We start from the raw sequence: 23415 nt of genomic DNA, 5'->3' as shown, positions 1-23415 counted from the left end.
TAATATCTAGTTATTTTTAAAAGAAAATGGTGTAAATCTGTTATCCAGTATAAAATATCTTTAAATATGTCTGAAATCCTGGAAATTTTGTCATCATTAAGTGCCATGAACGTAAATCATATCACCAGAAGTCTTCTTATGGCATCTGGGTAGACGTTTTTCATTTGGTTCTGCTTTATCATGGCATAAACTGTCATTCGCTAAACTACACAGTGCCCCTAATATATATTCAGATATCAGAAATCATTTCATTGAATGGTACATATGTGTTACCTAAATTTTACAATCTTTAGGCGTTTATTCAATCATTCTATTTTTAAAATAGATGAAGATAGTACGTGTCGGAATTTTTTGGTGATGCAATATTACTAAAAATGAGCTTTACGATGATAAAGCAAGTCCATACAAGTCTACGACAATAACAACAATGTACACTCTGCCGTTAACGATTAAAGTTTTCACATTGATAATTAAATAAAACACTTTCTCCAACGTAGGGACTTGGAAACATATTTTAGCCCGTTGTCTAACATATAAAATGACCTAAATTTATTTTGAAAAACGAAACGTAGGAAGAAAATACGATGTTGAAACATTTTGTAAGTCCACCTCTGACTCGATAAGGAGGTATGGGGCTTATTTCTCAGGTAAAGAATTTCACGGCAGTTGTCATTCGAATTATTACTACTGTGCTTGTAAATTTTCAGTATATTAAAAAAATAAAAATGTATCGAAATGTTCTCGTTTTTTTAATATAATTTCCTAGTGATTTAGAAATTTGAATAGATATTGAACTTTGCTAGAGAAAGATAAAACTGCAGTAATTTTGTTGACAAAGATACTAGTGGTGAAATCGAAACTTAGTTTACTAGCATAAACTCTATTAACCAGGTGATTACTATTTAAATGTCTGCCTTGCCGAACAACAACAAAGAAACACTGCACAGGATCTTTGAGTATAATTAAGCATATTACAGAGCTGAACGGTAAAGGAAACAATTGCAAAGCGAATATATTCACCTGACTAACCTACAATAACGCTGTGGCTCTTACTGCAATTGTTTGGTATGCGAACCGAAAGATCAAGATAGTTAAAACTATCCCAGAATTCAATGCTTTTAGTTCTAACCAGCGAATCTATCACCAAAGTATTACTGATGTTAATTAACAGCCCACGTTGTCCATACGGAGACCAAGTTTGATTTGTTGAAGAAATCAGGAAAGTGTCATTTCGTTCCCTGAAAAGACAAAAACGGTATTTAAGTCTTTTCTGCAACAAATCAGTTTTCAATGAAACAGCAATGCTAGTGTCAGACTTCAAGTGTAATGCATGGCCTATAAAGGTTCTCTGTGTTAAACAGATGTATAGAATAGTTTTCAGGATTCATGAAAGACAATCCGAAATATGCCCCAAACGGAACCTAACAAGTATATAAATTCCAATAGAAGCACTAAAAAAAAGCCTTTATAAAGTAAAATATTCTGAATGACAGCTTATTGATCGATTATTGTTTCCGTTTTATAACCTGATCATATAGGCTTGTAATAATTTCCAATTGAAATCTTCTAGAAATATTTATAGATAAGAATAATTGAATCAAATTAATTAAATTAACATTCGTAGCTAAATTCAACTCATGCTTTTATAGTTATTTAAGTGCGAAGTTATACTACTTTATTTTTTTTTTTTGTAGTTTTCACATGGTAACCCGTGCCATATAATATTGTGTAATACTTAAGTTCAGGATACTGCTGATTGTCCTGCTATTGGTTAAAAGTAATAATATTAAGAGGTACTAATTAGGGTTGACTGATATGCTGGGACTATGCATACCAACGCTTAATCATAAAGTAAGCTAACACTTACATGGATTTTGCGAAGTCTGTCCAAAGTGACATTGTATCCCTGCTAACTCGAGAATCGATTTCTGACCAAGCTTGGTATTTTCCCCATGTGACGGGGCACGTGGACTGCCTATTTGCAGGACATGGCATACTATCAAGGTATGGACTACCAAACTCGTAATATAACTCAGCTGAATGAGGTACCCCTGTACAAAGCAAAATAAAAACAGTTACATTAACGAAGTTTTGCAGCAGAAACATATTTGTTTTGTCTTCGTGTTTGTTTACAATGAACAGAAGATGGAGGGAATAACGAGGTGCATGTCACTGTTTCAACATAACACATGACATAAAGATAATAACTGCAGTCTGCTTGTATATAAACCGAAAGTTAATTTAAAATGTTTGTGAAATTATTCAAAGTTCAAGAGGTAGTCATACTTAAATTCAGAATCGGACATTCTGCGTAATCCTTTGCTTCAAAAAGATGGGTAATATAAATATAAGCTGTTTCCAGTCAAGTTCTGCTTATTATTATTATTATTATTATTATATCGATAAAAAAGTGCCTCAAAAATTACTTTTTGATTAGCTTTTTTCGTCTAAGGTTAGTATACTGAAGTCAACTTAATTTTGGTCTATTGTGAATTCGCCTCTTTTCATTCTGAATAAAATGTAGATGCAGTGGTGGAAAATGGGTTAGAAGACTTAGTAATGTATAATCGGGCTAATCAAGACATAAGGGAGATAAATCACTATGGAGAAAAACTTCTACAACTGTGCAAAATGACTGGATTGAGAATCGCCAATGGCAGATGTGTATCAGATAAAGGGTTAGTGATATATACATGTATGCATGGCAATTCGGCCTCAACAACAGGTTATGTCTCAGCTAACGTATGTGTTTTAAAAAATATATCCTCTTTTGACATAGATGATAGATTGGAATCAATACACATCCACATTGTATTTTCCCTTGCCTACATGAGTAAACTAGGACAAAAGGCTATAAGTGTCTCTGGGGGTAATGAAATAAATAAATAAAATTTATTATTATTATTATTATTATTATTATTATTTAATTTATATAGTTTGTTCGTTTCTTAATTTAGTATATGCACTATGTAAATTTGTAATATGCAGCTGCATTGTCCAAGAAGAAGTTCACTGTTTACCTGACTAAAATCAATGACATTTTTAACTTGAAAACAACCAATGCATATCTAATATCTCCTATATTTGTGGGTTTAATGCTAGGGTCAATACCAATAGAAACAAATATATTTATCTAGGTCTGAGTCAAGGACATTGTTTACAATATTCTTTATTATAATTTTAGCAATTGGCGTTCTAATTAAAATTAAGGTTTTCTAGAAATGAACTTTTGGCCCACTTTCGGGTTATTCTTTTCTAAGTTTTTTTTTATATAACCTCTGTGATGGAAACGTTATTGATTCCTGCGATAACATCTTAGCAATAATCATATATTTTTTGTATTCAGAGTTTGATTTGGTTGAAGTCTATTAATTTTCTCTAAAATACAAAGTGCTTTATAAAATTCTTTAAGCTAGATGTTAACTTGGAATTAAAGTAAATTCAAACAAGGAAACCATGGCTTATATTCCTGTGATTCAACAAAAGTCTGTTGGCTCACCAACTTCTCCAGGTTTTGGAAATTATTTCGGATACTACTAAAGCTTATTCAGAACTGAATTTATTAGTAGGATTTGTGTTAGAAACTATATGATTATGTGGAATTTAATTCGCAATACCGTGAGCAATTTTTACATTTTCGCTTCGTACTCTAGTGAAATAAATTAATTATTGAGTTTTACAGTACATGGTGTATTTGTCGGTCCTGTGTGTATATATATATATATATATCCCGGATGGTCTGGTTACCAGTCTATGCTCTTACAATAAGTTACAGAAAAGGGCAATACACAACAAGCTTTGTAAAATTTAACAAATAATTGATTTTCCTTGAATACAAAAGCTAAAATGGGAAAAAAGAACTTACGGCATTTCAAATTAAATCCCAAAATAATCCAAGAATTACAGACACAACTCCTAGTAATTTAAAGCCCTGAGTAAAACTCAGTACAAGTCCCGAAGAAATCCAACAACTGAAGGCGATGACGTTCTGTTATATCATATAGAGTGTTCATGTGTCAACATTCTTTTGTTGAATCACATTAATATAATTCAGGTTCGAATACACCATAAATTCCAGTGAATGCCTTTATCCAGGAATTTTATCAGAGCTCTGTTGTATTCCCAGAGAAAATAATGACCAAGTTCTCACAATTACAAAATTATATAGTTATCTACTTGACCTCAGGTCACTATTAGCATTTGCTTTATAAACAAAAATACCTAATGGAAAATAAATAGAATGATCCTGATGTTACAAAATTAAAATCATCACCTGTAAAATTCACTTAGGAATTTATAAAACCCTGACCCAAATAAACATATTTACTTCTTCAGTGTATAAATATCCTGATTTTAAGCCCATACACGGAATGAATAATTTAGCCATGTTACTAGTTGTTTACATAAACTGAAATAAAGACAAAAGTAAACCAGGTCAAGGAGAAATGAACTCAACTTTGGAAAAGGTCAAGTCCAGTATACAATGTTTTATTACAATTACATGTAATGAAATAACAAAAAAATTGAAACTAGCAAACAAACAATTAAGTTAAATATGCATAATAGTGTATTGTATTAAGGATTCATTTTAAACGGTGTAGTTTATACTCTAAAATCAATCTATCAGCCCATGCATTGAGAAATAACGTCGTGTAAACTTACCCATCCATCCCTTAAGAATGCTATTTTCAGACCGGTAGCTGAAATTGTACAGAAACGCATAAACGCCACGCTTTGTCAACTGTTCTGTCAGCTTGACGTGAGGAGCAACATAACCGTAGTCAGATTCCATCTGATGCACAAGAAAAGAATCATTCAGTACGATAATATATCTTAGTAAACAAATGCAGTTTCCATTCTTACGTGCTATCTTAATAAATTGATGCAAGTCCCTAATCGTTTTCAGGTGGCTGAAGTGTATTAACACTCATGGATAGTAATGATGGAGAATAAATGTTTGATTTTCATTTTTGTTTCAAATTTTTTGCCCGAAAATATTTTATGCAGCCAGATCTAATATTTCAAAATATGTTTAAAAAATAAAAGATGAGAGTTTGGTCCAAAATAAAACAGCGTTAACTTGATTAAAAAGGCACTTTTTCGAAATTTGGTAATAGGTCATGTTAGCCCATCTATGAGTCTCTACGTACAAATATCCGTTCTTCTTGTCCCTCACTGAGTGTGCCTAGTGACATGAGTTTGAACTACACAGATTGAGGGAGGGTCACCATGTTTGTAATGATACTTTACTATAAATAATAGATGCATACTAAGAGGTAAATCACGGTTGAGTGGGAAGGATGAGATTAAAAAGTAATTTTTTTAACAAAAATGTACCTCTCTTTTAAATTGAAGTTTATATGATTAATTGAGGTATGGTAACCCTAGTTGGTGGAGTTTGGCATGGCAGATGAAGGCAAATAAAAGCAGGTGTGGATGTTTTGTTTTGGTTTCATTTCCAGCTGTAGGTTAGTCCTGTATATTTTTCTATTATCTATTGATGGAGTTTCTCTAGTTTAGGTTCAACAGGAACTATGCAGTTATATAATTGATCTAGCGAATTAACAAAAATGACGAATGAATGAACAATTCCTATCCATAAGCGTTTTGGAACCTTTATTTCAGCTTTGTTTTTTCATAATTTGGGAGAATGAGATTAAAGAAACTAAAAGAATTACGAGCATATAATAAGCTCGATGTACTCCACATTTGCACTACATGGTACACCTTAGTCACATCTCTGTCACTTTAGTCATGAAACAACACACGACAATCCTATTGTCGTATCCTACTTGGATCTGCACCGACTGATTGAGGGGGGTCATATTTTGTACGATTTCAAGAATATGCAAATGGATGGCAATGAGTAATTGAAGGTGGTCATATTTGGCATGATGGTGTGATGTCATGTGTGATGTGATTTTGATTTTTGGCGTAGCTTTAACAATTTTTCAGTCATATCGCTACGATGTCTGCAATGTGGCAGTTTATAGTGATGTCTAGCACTGGGGCATCATGCCGCAGACATGTAGCATGATGTCCCACCAAGTCACATTATCCTGACACCTGGTCGACTAGTCCTAACACTAACCTCTTAATGCTGAACGCCAAGCGAGGCAGCTGTTAGTACCATTGTTGTAAGTCTCTGGTATGACTCGGCCGAGGATCGACCCCACGACATCCCGCATCCGAGGCGGACGCACTAACCACTAGGCCACATGATGGTGTAGGAGGCTGGGCATATGACAACAAATACTTTGGATCCTGGATATTCCTCTCAGGATAAGGTCACACTTTCGTGCGTGATACGGTCTTCTCTGCAACCTTACTCCATTGTAATAAACTGACGGACATTGGTCATATTTGGTATGTTTGCTTTCATAGGATAAGTAAATGACAAATAATTTTATACTTGACATAGGGTGGGAGTGTTCGGAGAGAGAGGTTGGAAAAGTACGGTTATTTAGTTTGACTTGTTTCTCATATTTATGTTTGATTTTGATAAAAACAATTTTTTTGCCTCAATTAGCTTTGCTCTGTTTGCCTCCATGTTGTCAGATGCGGGGTACACACATTTAAGGGCATTCTCCATCTCATCTGCCTGGGACAAGTATCGTCTACTCTTGTCATGTAAGAAATCGTTCAGCATCTCAGTAGTTAGTCCGTTGTCAATACCGGGAGAGTCACCTGCAAAAGTTTAAATCTAAACACTAAAATCTATATAGACGTATCAACGCTGCTTATAACAGAAAACAAATTAAACTCATATCATTACAGTTACGTATTTCTATATTTTTGTAACTCCTTGTGCATGGATTTATCTATTTTTGTAAAAATATTTCATGGCTGTAAAATGTAATGATTTCTCATTATCTTTAGTTAAATTTTGCATAAGTGACCAGGGTCTCTTTTAAACATATCATGAGCGTAAAATTACAAAGGATCTCTAAATAGATGCTTACGTGTGTTGATAATTACTAATAATAATCTTAATAATAAGACTTAATGATGAGGGTTAATTGCTCATTGGCTGGTGGAGTGTGGACGATGCTAGAAGAATTAAACAATTTTCTATTGGTTGGGCCAGTCATATGAATTGGCGATTTCGAAATAAATTTAGTAGTAAGATGAGCCGCGTGGGGTATGTTGCAAAATTTAGTCATAATAGGTGTATATAAGGAAAGAACGGAACAATCATATATATTCCTATTTTTGAATCATTCCTATTTATTGTGTTCCTGTTTTAAGTCTACATATGTGTTTTTGATGTACTTAGATATATTATTCGAGAGGAAAAACGTTTGTTTTGGATTGTTCAGTGGAAATAGAAAGTGCTAAATTTTTAGACTCCGATATTATTCTGGACTATTGTGAATTTTTCGAAGGAGTTCTGGAGAATGCTATTTTGTCAACGTCACGATTCTAGGCGGACTAGTACATTTGGATTTTCCTTATCGGGGTTATTTTGGATTCACTTCATAATACTATATGGGTCTCTCACATTTTTATTTATAACGTTGACTATTAAATTATTCTTAAAGTTTACAAAACTTGTTGGCTTTGCTTCTATCAGTTACTTTGTGTATGACCATAGAGTCGTAACACCACACTGCTGTTTTGCCATCTAACCTCAGCGTGTGCGACGTCGATCCTAGGGTACAAATCTAACTTCAAACCCTCCTCCCAAGTAGCGTGTCCACCCCTCATAAAAATAACAGGTGTAGAAATAATCAGCCATGGGTACGACCCATTAACCCCAGGCCGGTCAGTACGGGCTCTTGCAGCTTAAGATCGTCCGTTTCAATATGTGTATTGAGTAGTTTTATGCGACGACTGGGGGTCACAATAAACACTTTCTGGTCAAACGAGATATCATATGTAAAAGAGGTCCATATGGTCAACGTGCGGAAAACTCTTTAGGGTCAAAAAAGTTTATGAGTAAATGTGTTTATAGGGACCACTGGTAACAGCTTCAACTGGATGCCTTCGAATGGGGGTGACATAGTGCCAGTGTTTTAGTATACCTCAATATACGCCATGGTAGGTACAAATAGAAAATCCTAGGTGAAAGGGGTTCAATATGTTTAACATAGGAATGGGTTTGTAATAGTCAAAATTGTTTATAGGGTCAAAATTGTTTAAGAACAACAGTGTTTATAGGTCAAATGTGTTTATGGGATCAAAACGTGTTTATACGGTAAAAGGTGTTTATGGGATTAAAAGTGTTTATTGGGACAAAGGAACATGTAATGATAACTTTCTAATTGTTATAGGCCTTTCCGATACTTTTACGGAAACTTACGGAAAATGTAACTTTAACATGTTTAGATAAAATTAAATTACACATAGTCTATTCTTAACCTCCTTTTTATGTCAATCCAATACAACAAATATACGATCAAACACCAAATTTGAGTGTAGTGACCTTACACCTTCTATCAGAAGAAACCGGAAGGATTCAAATGGGAGATATGCAATTTCACAAACAAACTAACCATCACATTGCCTCAACCATCTAACACCCCATGCACACTATTCAAAACTCCTTCTTTTAGGGCAGAGTTTAAAAGAAGGAAATGAAGTCTCACAAACATAATATCTATCACATCACCTCTACCGTCAAACACCCCATATACACTATCCATAATGCCTTGTGTAGGGCCTAAAATCCAACACCAACTATCACATGAAACTTGTGTGACGCAAATAATTGATGAAATCGCTCAAGCATATTTTCCACCACACCAACAATACCATCCGATAACCCATATGCACAATCCAAATGCTTTGTATGGTGCCTAAAATCCCACACAAACTATCGGAAGATAGGACTATTGTGCAAAAGAAGGAGATTAAATCGCCCAAATATACTATTCAAACATAAATATACAATCCAAAACCCCATACACACTATCCATGGCGCCTTGTGTAGTCCCTAAAAATAAATCTACATTTATTATCGAAGGAAAGGGTAGAATGAATAAGAAGGAAATAGAATCTCACATAAGGACCATTCCGCACATCAGCTATGCCATCCAACACCCCATACACACAATCCAAAACACCTTGTCTAGTGTCCTCGCAACAATGATCAGAAGAAAGGGGTAGAAGTTAAAAGAAGGGGGTGAAATTTCACAAACATACGATATATCACATCACCTCTACCACACAACACCCCATACACATTATCCAAGTCGCTTTTGTTTTAAAGTAGAGTTTAAAAGAAGGAGATGACACCTCACAAACATTCCATCCACCTGTACATACAGATGTTCCAATTTCCCCTTTCCCATCATTATATGGTATGTTTGAGTGCGTCTTTAAGTCACTAAGTATAAAACAATCAAGAAAAATATTTATTTACTAACAGCTAGTAGTAGATGAAGTTTTCTGTCACTCACATATGTCGTTTTGACCTAGCTACATGAATAACCATTGTGAGTAAATTGTCCACGATACAATTTTATCAAATAATCAAAGTAAAAATATATCCACAACCTATTGTTTTAGTCCCAACAGAGAGGTAACCCTTTTCATGATTTTCCAAGATAAGGTGGTTATAGGCCATACAAACATTATTATTATTATTATTATTATTATTATTATTATTATTATTATTATTTAATGATGAAATTGGTAGATAAATTTGAGAGAGATGGAGTTAACATTATGCTGTAGAGAAAGAGAGGTAATTAACATTACGAGGGCACGTACGCGCCTTCACATGGAGTATTCTAAAATACAGAAAAGTGGGATGTGATTTTTGCTGTAAAACAGGACAATGAGGAAGTAACACGAGGTTAACGTTTATGACTTTTTAAGAAAAAGCATTATTATAATTATTATCAAATGACTGACGCAACATTTGTTGTATGTCCCAAATGTTAAGATGCCATACTTAATTTTCATCCCATGAGACTATTACGAACAATGCTACGAAATTCCCCTAACCATAAACCAGAGACAGGAAAAGAACACTTCTTGAGCTATTAGCAGATTCAAGTCAGATTACGAGAAAAAATTAGGTTTGTGTACATTGCTGCATTTGACGACTTTTTATCTAGTCTGGAGACGAGTGTTTTGGAGAGACAGAGTGATAGGGACTTTATATTACGACGTTACGAGAGACGGGGAATAACGAGAGTATATTATTATGTGTCATTATAAGACAAGGAAAAATTTGCATGAGATTACCTGTTGATGAGTTTCTGAAAACAATGATAAATTGTATTTTAGGAATGTGCAATAGCAATTAATTTCATTCATCACTTAAATTAATTGGAAGTGTTCTATTTATTGTCGAATAATTGCAGAAAGGTTTGCGCTATAACCCATCACAAATATAAAGGATATCAGGTTTGGCAGCACACGCACTGAAGCTAGAATGTTGCAAACAATTGACGAGAACAAAGCACCAAAAGAAGTGCTGTATTATTGCACTCTTAAACCAGTTGCGACAAAGTAGGACAAACATTTTTACATTTTACGAATGAGAGTGGAGAATAGTTTTACTAAAGTTATTCTTACACTGTAAAGTAGAAGGCCTATTTTCAGTGCGTTGTTATCTTCTTCTTGGGAAAACAATAGATCTAATGCGAGATCTTTATGCCATGACACTTCACAATCAAAATTATACTACTCCTACCATAAACTAAGATATATGACATCTCAATTCAAGATTTAATATAATCTACATGCCAAAATTAGGACTAACTACTCATGCACAAAACTAAGATATATGAAATACACAAACATAAAATTAGGATTAACTACTCATGCACAAAACTAAGATATCTGAAATACACAAACATAACTCAACTCAAGATTTATATTTACCCATTTGCGCAAGTGTACTGAAAAACTTGCAAAACTAAAGCAACATTTCTTTTGACCACTGGCACATCTTTTGAATATCTTAATTTTAAACGTTTTCATTCGACTAGCACAATCGCAATAGTCAGGCAAGAAGACATGAAATTTGTCGTCTTCGAAATTGAAGTCCGTAGTTGGATCAATAATATACTCGCTGTGTCGAAATCGTCATCATCATTATTGGTGACTCTCGTTTTGGAACATTTTTTTTATACTGAAATTCGGCGAGGTCGTACGGTAATGTATTGCGTTCTCTGAAGGGTGACTGACGATTTGGTGGTTTTGTAACCGTGAAACTGTGTGCGTATCGAAAATCTTGATCCTCTCCGCTTGCAAAACCCAGGTTCTTCTCTTCTGAGAGCTCGTCCATCCATGCAGCTAGACGATCCACTTGGATAGCTGGGTGAGGCTATAATGGTGATGAATATAAATGCAGCTGTTGGTGCCAAAATACAGGACTTAATCTTATAAAAGGTCTAAGGCTTTGTAAACTTTTAAGCGAGCATAGGCTGTCACGTAGGCAGCAATGACATTTTCAAACTCGTATGGAGGTGCAGGCTCTGGTTCTTCTTCGTAATTGAGTATGAAGGACATCCACCTGTTTCATTCGTTTTTCGTTGCAGTCCACCAGTCCAAAGTAGCGATTCGGATCTGCCAAGTACTCTATTTTGGGTAAGCTCGGGCTTTGTGCCAATTTTCCCCCACAATCAATTGAGCATGACTTTGGCAAACGAGCCTCTTCCCAAGTTATTTTCAACATGGTCTAAACTTATTCCTTCTATAGAACGATACTATTCGTTGAATGTCGAGTGGTCGTCTGGAGCCTGACATCAGGACTGATAGTCCCTGGCTTTTTGTTTTAGTTTGAGAAATGCGTTGACGTAGCCTGGGAAAATTCCTTTATGGGATTCGTCGTCCTTTTGGTAGAGTTCTGTGTTTGGAAAGTGGTTACTTTCGTAAACGTTTAACAGACAGTATCCTAGATCCAGAGTATGATACAATTCCAAGATGAGCCACGTTCCTGTCAAAGTGCCTGCTTCCTGTGTGATGGCAAGGTTCGTCTTGGTTACAGGTTTCGGCACAGGTACCGGCAGTTGAATGATAAAACGGGATGGAAAAGGGGAGATTCGACTTCGCATTGTATCAGGCCTTGAAAATGAAGAATGTGTTCCAGGTCGTTATGTTCTGTCAACATTTCGGGGTGACCTGTTGAAATTCAATGAACACACACTGATGCATTTGATTTCTTATTCTTGAGATTCATCTACTTCGTGTGACTTTCGTTCGTCTTCCAAATAAACTGTCGCGTGGGGGAAAATGTTCGATGTCCACAACGTTGTAACTTTCATCAATGTGTCTAAACTCGGGATCGGTTTTGAAACGTCAATAGTTCTCTTACTCACAGATTTATACCACTTGATATCCTTGCTGTTCTAAGCTCAGGTCTCATTGGAATGTTTTCGCGAGAAGGCACTATCCATGTGTTGTTTGCGGGTAACAGTTGGGGTTCGTTGTTCGGTGTGCATATATTCGGAATCGTAATAAGTAACGTCGGAAAATGCTGCAGCAACTCGTATCAATTGGCTTTGGTATTGAAAAGGTGTGGAAGATACTCATTTTTCCATTTCTGTCATTCCTAAAAATTTTAGGTACTTGACTCGAGTGCACGGCCAAGCTCGTTGATCTTTAAACTGTACTTATTCCACTTTCATGTAGATGAAGTTTACTCCGTTCGTGGTGACTTTGGGACTTTCAATGCCTTGTTCTGCATAGTACATCAGAAGAAATTGTCCATCGTATCCCTATAAATTGTAAGCCATCATCGTAGCATACCGATGACAGTCTCCGTAACACTGGATGTCTTCTTCGCTCAGTGTCGTCCATAAGGAATAATATCCATTGGACAAAATTGGAAAGCGTGCTGGATCTTCAAAACACTTTTCTCACGTATTCCTGACATGTCTCTACAGCGTAGGCATTGAACAACAATCGGTTCTTGGAAGCTGCTAGTACCATTTTTATCAATTTTTGTTATCACTCGGTCGACCTCCCTCATCAAAGGCGGACGCTCTACCCAATTAAGCCACCGGTGCGATTTTCTCTACGTGCATACGTCCTCTATGAATATCAGCCAGGCTTTGTGAACAGTTAATGATAGCAGCACACAGATGATTGCGTTGATGCAAAGCTAGAAATCTCGCTACTCCAAACAATTGTTTAACGCAGCACGGACATTGAATCTCCTATTGAATGTCGTTGTTCCACTCAATGGCTGTAGTCCTGTTGACCTTCAGGCATACACCAAAATGTGAAGAAAGGCATTGTTTCTCTTAGTGACAGACTACACCGTCCACAGTTCACCAAGATTTATTGCTACTGCCAACTTAGGTCAATTATCACGCCCTCAACATAAATTCGTCAACTTTTTCTGGACTCGCGTGTTTTTCGTACTATCTATGCTTCTTATTGATTCTTACAACGCTATATATGTACGTGACAATAAGGCAGTGAACGTGAAAAAAATATTTACAAAAAAAAATCAGATGTTCAAGTCCCCAGTGATAGTGCCAACAAAGCCATTTGGGCAAATTATAATGCAACACAAATCCGAAAGCAAGCATCAGTTCCTGGATCGTCCCTACCTCCATCTTAGCCACTGGCCGAGAACGAAATTAAATACATGTCAAGACACATATAATATGCAGTAATAGCGCTTAAGACTTTGTGACTACGGATACGATGTCTGCAGTTGGGAATCAAATTGTTAAAATGGTCTACTATGGATCTATATTTTCTGATATTTGATTTGTCAACGCCCATATGTCCAAGAAAACATTCAAGGTGATATTCCCATAGCTTTACTTTATTTCTTACGATTGGAGCATGCCAACTCTGGATGAGGGAGTAGTCCTTGTTCTCGAGGACGCGTTGATTAAACAGAGCAACAATCTGGCAGACATACTGAAGTAGGGACGCGTTGTTAAGAATGGTTACTATAGCAATTATGGTTGGCGGAGCAGTAGTTAATGCGTTAGTCTTTTTCAAACAGTCTAGTTCCATCGTTACAAAGTAAAGACACGGACATCAAGCGCCAACACCAAGATAAAGCTGCTGCACAACTCCATGACGTCTCGCAAAGGAACATAGAGCCTGGACTAAGACAGTTTTAGGGCCGTCGCTAACAGCACACTATGCGCTTGTTTCATGACCTCGATGAAGTAATGTAGATGTAGATATCAATGGTAAAAATGTCAATCAGTTAGAGCTCGAACCAAATATAGCTGACTTTTACATTCCCATTCAAGACCAACAAAACGCGAGTTGTTCTCTTTTATTGTCTTTGCAAGACCTACCTAATTGTTATGTCGTCTTTTGAGCTGGTACGACCGACTGTTTGTAGTTCATAGTGTTTAAAGATTCCATGGGTATCCATTAATTTAGTATACAGCTTTGCAACTCTCTTTTGGATCCATTCCAACCGAACACTGGGTCGCCTTGCTCAATATAAATACCAACCGGTTTGCAATATTACACACTGGCATCCACCTGGATAGATGCCCCCACTCTAAGCAACAAGCATCGTACAAGCATTGTCGACCATCCAAATCCCATCTAAGTCATAGTCTATAATATTCAATGGTGACTGTCCATTGCTCAACAGTTATGTTGCCTCAGATAAGAAAGAATATGTGTCCGCTCATTCGTTTTGAAAGTCGTCAAAAACAAAAGCACGACGGCACTGCGCATAGTGAGATAAAAGTGTCAACACGGCAAGTGGTGGTGAGGAGAGAGGAAGCTTGAATTTGTTTCAGTCAAGGTGTGGTCTACGTTATGCCCTTTTAGCAATGCCAATGATGGGAGAGAAGTGATCCCTTTGCCTCCTTTTATACATGGCATTGTGTGCCACATGACTGCAGTTCATGTCTTTGAAGAAAATCTCAGCCTTTACTTTTTCATTTTCAACGGCTTGGTATGAACGCAGTGACTATAGAGAAGCGTGTGCAGCCTCGTATGATAATTCGTTCCGGTGCATGATTTTAAGGCAGTGGCGCACGGCCAGCCCAGAGTCTTCATGTTTTTGTCTAGTCATGAGGTGGTTGCTGAAGGCAAAGACTATGTGTCTCTCTTTTTCAGTCCAACTCATTTAGCCAAGAAGAGAAGCACCATCAGATGTTGCAGAGCACCTCGACATAATAAACGTTCATGCTCATGGCATGTGCCTACTCAACATCTTCGTTAATCTGAACGAAATTGTCAGCTCAAAAGTGCATGTGTGAAATATCCACATCAAATTATCCTCTGCAGTATAAGCCAAGCGGGTCATCTCTTGATATATTTTGTCAAGGTACTCTTCAGTCGACTATTCCATATACATTGTTAGGGGCACTTGACTCAACTCGTTGGTAGGTGAACGGGGCTTGTTAAATGTTTGGATTATCCTTTTCAAATGCTGAGGCCATGCTGGGTACTTCTTAAGGCTGTTATTGTAGTCTGAACAATCATATGTACATAGTTGTCGATTCCATGTAACTTATTTAATTAATATATCGAATAATGTATTAGCAATTTCATATTTGTGTATTTGACCTTTTGACACGTGCATCTGGGTCCAAGGGTGTGGAACCGGGAAAAACGTTTGCACAACTTCATATCATGTGGGGTGTATTTCGTAGGTTTCGTAACGTTTCCTCCAGTATGAATGATTATTAAGCGTGAGCAGCGGACTAAAGAATGCAAATGCAGCATTGGCAATATGCACTAATTTAAATTTAAAAAACAAACAAATGTAGTGGATTAAAGTTGCCACATAATACAGGAAACTGAATTTAGATAAGACAGTACTATGATTCGTCTTACAATATGCAAGAAGCACAAACAAAATAAAAGGTATATCAAAAGCATTTGTTTACCAAAATCACAAATACTTCTGAGTGATGATCTAGGTCCAACCATATTTCTGGTCATAAAGGTCATAACGCATCAATGGTAAGAGTTATAACTGACACAAACACGCATGGTTCGCCACCGTGTATACGTTTATACTTTTAGGACCGTTGTTTCAGAGCAATTATTAAAAAGAATTGAAGAGTATAGTAGTTACAAAGATTAAAGCGGGAAGATAATTGCAAATAGAAAAGAAATAATTAAGCATAATTAAAAGCAAGATTTAGAAACCGAAATCCTCGGCCATCTCCTGAGGAACAAAGCCGGACATGAAATGAATGTCCTTGAGGAATTCATTTTTAGTCAGCAGATTTTCAGGAAGATCCTTGATGTAGTCGTCATCTACTCGGGGAGCAAACGCTGATATCATCGGTGGAGCCTGAAATTCAAGGCACTAGTTAGAGGAGAAAAATATTATTTGTCATTTCAAATACAGAAATAATGTTTTCTGACATTACATGTGGACACCGTGTCAATAGATAAACCTCTCTCTCATGCCCATGAAGTTTAAAACAATGCAATACAATTAGCAGTGGATCGAATTACTGTATTCACAATAAACATAAATATGGTAATTGTGTCTTGGGAAAAAGGAAACTAATATAATAATAATAGGACAACATTTATGGCTTAAAACTTCACATTGGTTTACAAAAGGAAGAGCCAAATAAAAGTAAGAGAACATGTCGATCCAACAAATATGATTCATCTTTTTTGTCAAGCATCTATATTTGCAATGAGGAAACATGAATATTAGGCAAATTAAATCCTGCAAGTTCCAAATTGCCTATTAGATTCAGCTTAGCTTTAAATATTTAAACTTAAACTCCAATTGTAAAAGGAAACTTATATAGTCCTAGTGAAACTTGTACAAGGCCGCTGAACTCTGTTTTCCTGATCTGCTTTGATTTAAAAGCTAAGACGTAGCAGCTGTTTAAAATGACATATCTCATCATTGTTCCTAATATGTATGGATACTATATTTCAATCTTGCATGGAGTTGTAAAAGAAATATGTTAAGGATGCACCACCAGCACAAGATGTAATAAAGTAGAATTTGTTACTTTAAGTCTCTAAAAGGTGTCGACCGCTAATGATAAAATGGACATTCTAATTTGATAATATATGAACATATATACGTTATACGGCCTGATTATTAATCTGGGATGAAAGTTACTTATAAATCTTATATTTTTATTATGTCATATTTAAAGTTTATTTCTGAGATTTTCACCAATTCTGACAAACAGCTAAGAGCATAACTAATCAAATCAGTATTGTTTTAAATCAGAACATGATTGTTGTTCTAATTATTCGTGATTACCATTGATTTATTGACATTGATAATAGACAAAATAGTTATAACAACAGGAAACGATGTCGAGATCTGTATTCCAACCAGAATGCAAGTAAATGCCTATCTACGAAGACTATGAAGTTTGAAGATGCCATATATACAAGTAGCAAGTAATCATCTATTTATTTCTTATTTAAATGAATGCATATAAATTATTTAATTTTTTGTCGATTCAATGTACAATCTTGGTGTTTTGTTACTAAAGTACGCGTGCTTGGCTTAGAAGATGGATTACATAACAGTGCTGAAAATATTGCGTAAATAAGTTATGTTGTGTTCAAATATTACAGTTTTAAAAAATAATCATGGTGTAGCCATGCTGAAAGTGTGGCAAAAGGACATAGGTAGATCGCATGGCTCGTGTATGTTGCAGTAGTAGAGATTTTGCAAGAAATGTAACTAATGTATAGATATGGAAACAAAGATGTCTGTGGACTACAATCAACTATAGCCATAATTTCTAGTCGTGCGATAATCTCATATTTACATCAGCACGTGTATTGCGGGACGACCGTGATGCATTGGCCTGGTTTCAAACTCTTTATCCAAGGAGCCGCACATTACCGTAACAGATCTGGAAGAGGCTCGACCGCAAACTGGCGGCCAGGGCAGAGTTTGCTCACCCTGAAACAGTGGTGCAATTAGGTATGATCATGAGCAAATAATTCGCCATACACACACACACACACAACCCCTCCGCTCCAATGAAATCGATAAAGAAGCTCTTTGACCTTGATAAGATACTTCTGGACCCTGCCTACTCCTAAAAACCTAGACCTTGATTTCGTGATTGCAAGAATAATTTTAAATCGACGAATCCCCACATGTTTCTGGAACATTGTGCGTCGACGAAAGATATGCATGGTTACTTTTACATTTTTATGGATACTGGATACCAGTACAAGGCGATAGCCTAACTTTCAATAGTCAAAATAACTGAGGCACTCCCTGACTCTGTTGTTACAGCCCTTACGACAGACAGAGAAGCTTGTATTCTCACTGCATTTATCTAATACAATTACGTGAAAGGAGAGTCGGCAGTAACTGAAGAATATGACCACAACTCCTCAGTGGTGACAACTGCGAAAGAACTTTTCAGGTTTATTTGAGGAAACATATCTGGAATCCATGATATAAAATTTATTGAAATCTATGGATGATCTGTTGGTCTTCTCTCTCTCAGCCATCCACGGAAAGTGTTCCAACCTTATGTCCGCACATAACAGGATAGACTGACGAAGTAGAGGAATTAATTCTTTTTTCCTTCAGGAAATTAAGATATGGAAGCTAAATACCCATTGTATTTCGCCTACAATGAATATATTGATCCGAATGCTAAATCCTTGTTCACATTTCTGACAACAAGATTAGTGATTAGTATCCGATAAGTTCTGAAATGACTTTAATGGCATAGAAATGATCTTGATCAGATTAAATGTGAATATGTTTTCCATAAGAGAAAATCACACCTGAAGGTATACGCTCAAATTATAAGGAGGTTTCAACAGCTGTTGAAGTTTTGCATTTGCACTCGACAGTCTGTCTCCTTAAAAATACCTGCTTCCTGAAATTTGGGTTCCTTTATCTCCATTGTTGAGTTCTACGATGAATCTTCTCACATGATCTTTGCCATTCCACTGTATCACTGATTTCGGACATACGTTCGAGCAACTACATTGATGTTAAACTCTTGAATCAAATGTCCGACATGTTGAATTATGACAATACTCTTGAAAGAAAGTAACTCTGCAGGTGTACTAAACGCGATCCTCATAGATTTAAATCTATTGTAGTGAGTAGTGGATAATCTCAAAAGATCATCATCTATGCCTGCTCATAGCCCAAATAAATTTTAAACCCTTACCCTCTCTTGTGTGTTTGGGTATATTGTATCTATAAACACTTCCTACGCTTGCTTACATGCATTTGATAGTGCATTTTGGGGGTAAAGCGTGTGTTTATAAATACTCCTACCATTGACTGTGTGTGTTAGTTTGTGAATAATGCATACTCCATTTTAATTGGAGAGTATATATTGTATATCGTACAGTATAGTGCGGGGTATTCGATATTCATCAAAACGTGATGTGTTGGATATTAATTAAAAAGTTGGTGTTGAACAGTATTATATTATCCGCAGTGCCCCCACCACCCCCCCAAAAAAAGAAAAGATACACGGCCTATACCTGCTTCAATTGAAACGTTAAATTCCCCTTATCCCCTAGATAGTTTCACAAATCGTCAACAACTTCTAACAACGTAACAATGTAGCCTCAATGATAAATTCATATTATGCAATAGACAGTTCCCCAATGTAAACCTGCGGTATAATGTTAATTTCAGTTATGCCCCATGGTACACGTACTATTACTGTAAGGATTTTCAGCTCCTCTAACCGTTTTCGGCTTTAGAAAATTAGAAATCTCATTATACTTAGATTAGAGACAAGAAAACAAAGCCAAAAGGAAGCAATTAATACGAATCGTTTGCGCGGCCTGATAATCCTGAAATAGACGAATTAGACGAAGTACCGGCACATTTCGAACAATAATTGCTTGATGTCGACAAGCGAATGCTGTAACCGAAAATTGGCAAACAACGTTCTATCAGTCAGAAGAAGAGTCGAACCTTGCGAGGAGACCATGATAAACCTGTCGGGAAAATTGTTGTAAGATAATTGCTGTCGTTCCGCTAGTCAAAACTACAGCGTTCGGAAACGAGGCTATTCTCAGTGCAGATTTCAGCAAACGATGAGGTGTTTCAATGAAAACCCTCGTATCGCTGACGCTTCATCAACAACTACCTCTTTGAGCGAACAAAGAGCCGTCCGAACGACACGTATTATAAATCAACTTCAAAGAAATTCAGCCCCATAAAGTTCCATCAACCTCATAATATATATCTTCCAAATTCGCAGTAGTAAAACTAATACTGCTACTGACAAACTCGCGGGTGTGCTTTGCTGCATAAATTCAAGATCCAGCCAAAAGCAAAGCTACAGTCAGAGGGATTTATATTACAAGAGTAGTCATCAAAGCCAGTGTAGATACACCTGTTGTCCTATGTGAATTTCTGTTTTGTTTTTCAAATTAATAATTTCAATTATTTTTACCATATATATTTTTTTCATTTATTAACATGGAAATATGACTTTAATCTGTACTTAACATGACAATATGACTTTAATCTGTACTTAACATGGCAATATGACTTTAATCTGTACTTAACATGGCAATATGAATTTAATCTGTACTTAACATGGCAATATGACTTTAATCTGTACTTAACATGGTAATAGGACTTTAATCTGTACTTAACATGGCAATATGACTTTAATCTGTGCTTAACATGGCAATAGGACTTTAATCCGTACTTAACAAGCCAATATGAATTTAATCTGTACTTAACATGGGAATATGGATTTAATCTGTACTTAACATGGCAATAGGACTTTAATCTACACTTAACCTTGCAACATAAATTTAATCTGTACTTAACATGGCAATAGGACTTTAATCCGTACATATCAAGCCAATATGAATTTAATCTGTACTTAACATGGCAATATGGATTTAATCTGTACTTAACAAGGCAATAGGACTTTAATCTGTACTTAACATGGCAATATGAATTTAATCTGTACTTAACATGGCAATATGAATGTAATATGTACTTAACATGGCAATATCACCTTAATCTGTACTTAACATGACAATATGAATTTAATCTGTAATTAACATGGCAATATGAATTGAATCTGTAATTAAGATGGAAATAGGACTTGAATCTGTACTTAACATGACAATATGAATTTAATCTGTACTTAACATGGCAACATAACTTTAATCTGTACTTAACATAGCAATAGGACTTGAATCTGTACTTAACATGGAAATAGGACTTTAATCTATACTTAACATGGCAATATGACTTTAATCTGTACCTAACATGGCAATATGACTTGAATCTGTACCCAAGATGGCAACAGGACTTGAATCTGTACTTAACATGGCAATATGACTTTGATCTGTACTCAAGATGGCAACAGGACTTGAATCTGTACTTAACATGGCAATGCGACTTTAATCTGTACTTAACATGGCAATATGACCTTAATCTGTACTTAACATGGCAATATGAATTTAATCTGCAATTAACATGGAAATAGGACTGTAATCTGTACTTAACATGACAATATGAATTTAATCTGTACTTAACATGACAATATGAATTTAATCTATACTTAACATGGCAACATAACTTTAATCTGTACTTAACATGGCAATAGGACTTTGATCTGTACTTAACATGGCAATATGATTTTAATCTGTACTTAACATGGCAATATGAATTTAGTCTGTAATTACCATGGCAATAGGACTTTGATTTGTACTTAACATGGCAATAGGACTTTGATCTCTACTTAACATGGCAATATGACCTTAATCTATACTTAAAATGGCAACAGAACTTTAATCTGTGCTTAACCTGGCAATAGGACTTTAATATGTACTTAACATGGCAATAGGACTTGAATCTGTACTTAACATGGCATTAGAACTTTAATCTGTACTTAACATGCCAATATGAATTTAGTCTGTACTTAACATGGCAATAGGACTTTAATCCATACTTAACATGGCAATAGAACTTTAATCCGTATTTGACATGGCACCAGGACTTTAGTCTGTAATTAACATGGAAATAGGACTGTAACCTATACTTAACATGTCAACAGGACCTTAATCTGTACTTAACATGGCAATATGACTTAAATCTGTACTTAACATGGCAATAGAACTTTAATCCGTACTTAACATGGCAACATGGCTTTAATCTGTACTTAACATGGCAATAAGACTTAAATCTATGCTTAACATGGCAACATAAATTTAAACTGTACTTAACATGGCAATTTGACTTTAATCTGTACTTAACATGGCAATATGACTTTAATCTGTACTTAACATGGCAATATGACCTTAATCTTTACTTAACATGGCAATATGAATTTAATCTGTAATTAAGATGGAAATAGGACTTTAATCTGTACTTAGCATGGCAATAGGATTTTAATCTGTACTTAATATGGCTATATGATTTTAATCTATACTTAACATGGCAACAAAACTTTAATCTGTACTTAACATGGCAATAGGACTTTAGTCTGTACTTAACATGGTAATGGGACTTTCATCATCATCATTGGAGACTCGGTCTCGAAAGACCATGCGAATAACGCCCTTGGGGTGTTGTCTGTCTCTGTTGGCATCGTCTGCTGTGGCTGTGCAGGCCTATACGTGAGTGACAGTCCCTATTGCAGTTGGTGCAGACATACTGGGAAGTTTGCGTTACTGTGGTTGCTGCTGCGTTCTTCTTTCTCTTACGTTTTTCTGCCGCCAACTGGCCTCTCCTCGCATCAGCGACTGATATGCCATTGTTTACCATCAGTCTCCAGGTGCCTCGGTCCTAGGCCACCTCTTCCCAGCCATCGGGTGAAATGTTGCATGCCTTCATGTCCCTCTTGCACACATCTTTAAAACGGAGTGAGGGGCGTCCGACTCTTCTCATGCCAGTGGCCAGCTGTCCATATAGGATGTCCTTTGGCAGCCTTCCATTCTCCATGCGTCGGACGTGACCCAGCCATCGAAGGCGGCGTTTAATTAGCAGGGAGTACATGCTGGGGGTACTTGCACGCTGCAGGATCTCGCTGTGTGGAACACGGTCTTGCCAGCTGATTTTCAGGATGCGTTTTAGGCACCATATATGGAAGGAGTTGAGCTGGCGTTCTTGCCTCATGTAGGTACTCCAGGTCTCACTTCCATATAGACGGGTGCTGAGAACGCAGGCCTGGTAGACTCGGACCTTGGTGTGCTCTGTCAGCGCGTTGTTTTCCCACATCCTCTTCGTTAATCGAGCCATGATGGTGTTTGCTTTTCCAAGCCTTCTGTCCAGCTCCATATCAATCGAGAGAGTGTTGCTGATGGTTGACCCTAGGTAGGTAAAGTTGTTGACTGCTTCCAGGGTGACACCGTTGATTTTGATTGAAGGGGCAATGGTGGTATCTTGCACGCTGTCATTTGTTTTTTTCAAGCTGATGGTGAGACCAAACTGCATGCAGGCAACAGCAAAACGGTCTCCCAGTCTCTAGAGGGCTTCCTCGGTGTGGGCCACAAGAGCTGCGTCATCTGCAAAAAGCATATCCCTGATGAGCACAGCTCTCACTTTGGTCTTTAAGCGCA

At 36.4% G+C, this 23415-nt stretch overlaps 1 protein-coding gene across 1 annotated transcript in view; it reads right to left on the bottom strand.

Annotated features, from left to right (window-relative positions):
* Positions 1–935: 935 nt before the first annotated feature.
* The window catches only part of LOC149796298 (neuroligin-4, X-linked-like), a 39376-nt gene continuing 16896 nt past the window's right edge, over positions 936–23415 (bottom strand). Inside the window, exons 6-10 of the mRNA XM_089960205.1 lie at positions 16048–16195; positions 6521–6687; positions 4663–4792; positions 1868–2051; positions 936–1238 (exon numbers count right to left, since the gene is read on the bottom strand). Of these exons, the coding sequence (XP_089816331.1) occupies positions 1025–1238; positions 1868–2051; positions 4663–4792; positions 6521–6687; positions 16048–16195 (843 nt within the window). The 3' untranslated portion in view covers positions 936–1024. The remainder of the gene's footprint in view (positions 1239–1867; positions 2052–4662; positions 4793–6520; positions 6688–16047; positions 16196–23415) is intronic.

Source organism: Sinohyriopsis cumingii, chromosome 6, assembly GCF_028554795.1.
Source record: "Sinohyriopsis cumingii isolate HCF-2022 chromosome 6, ASM2855479v2, whole genome shotgun sequence".
Taxonomy (NCBI): Eukaryota; Metazoa; Mollusca; class Bivalvia; order Unionida; family Unionidae; genus Sinohyriopsis; species Sinohyriopsis cumingii.
This window is presented reverse-complemented; position numbering and strand designations above follow the sequence as displayed.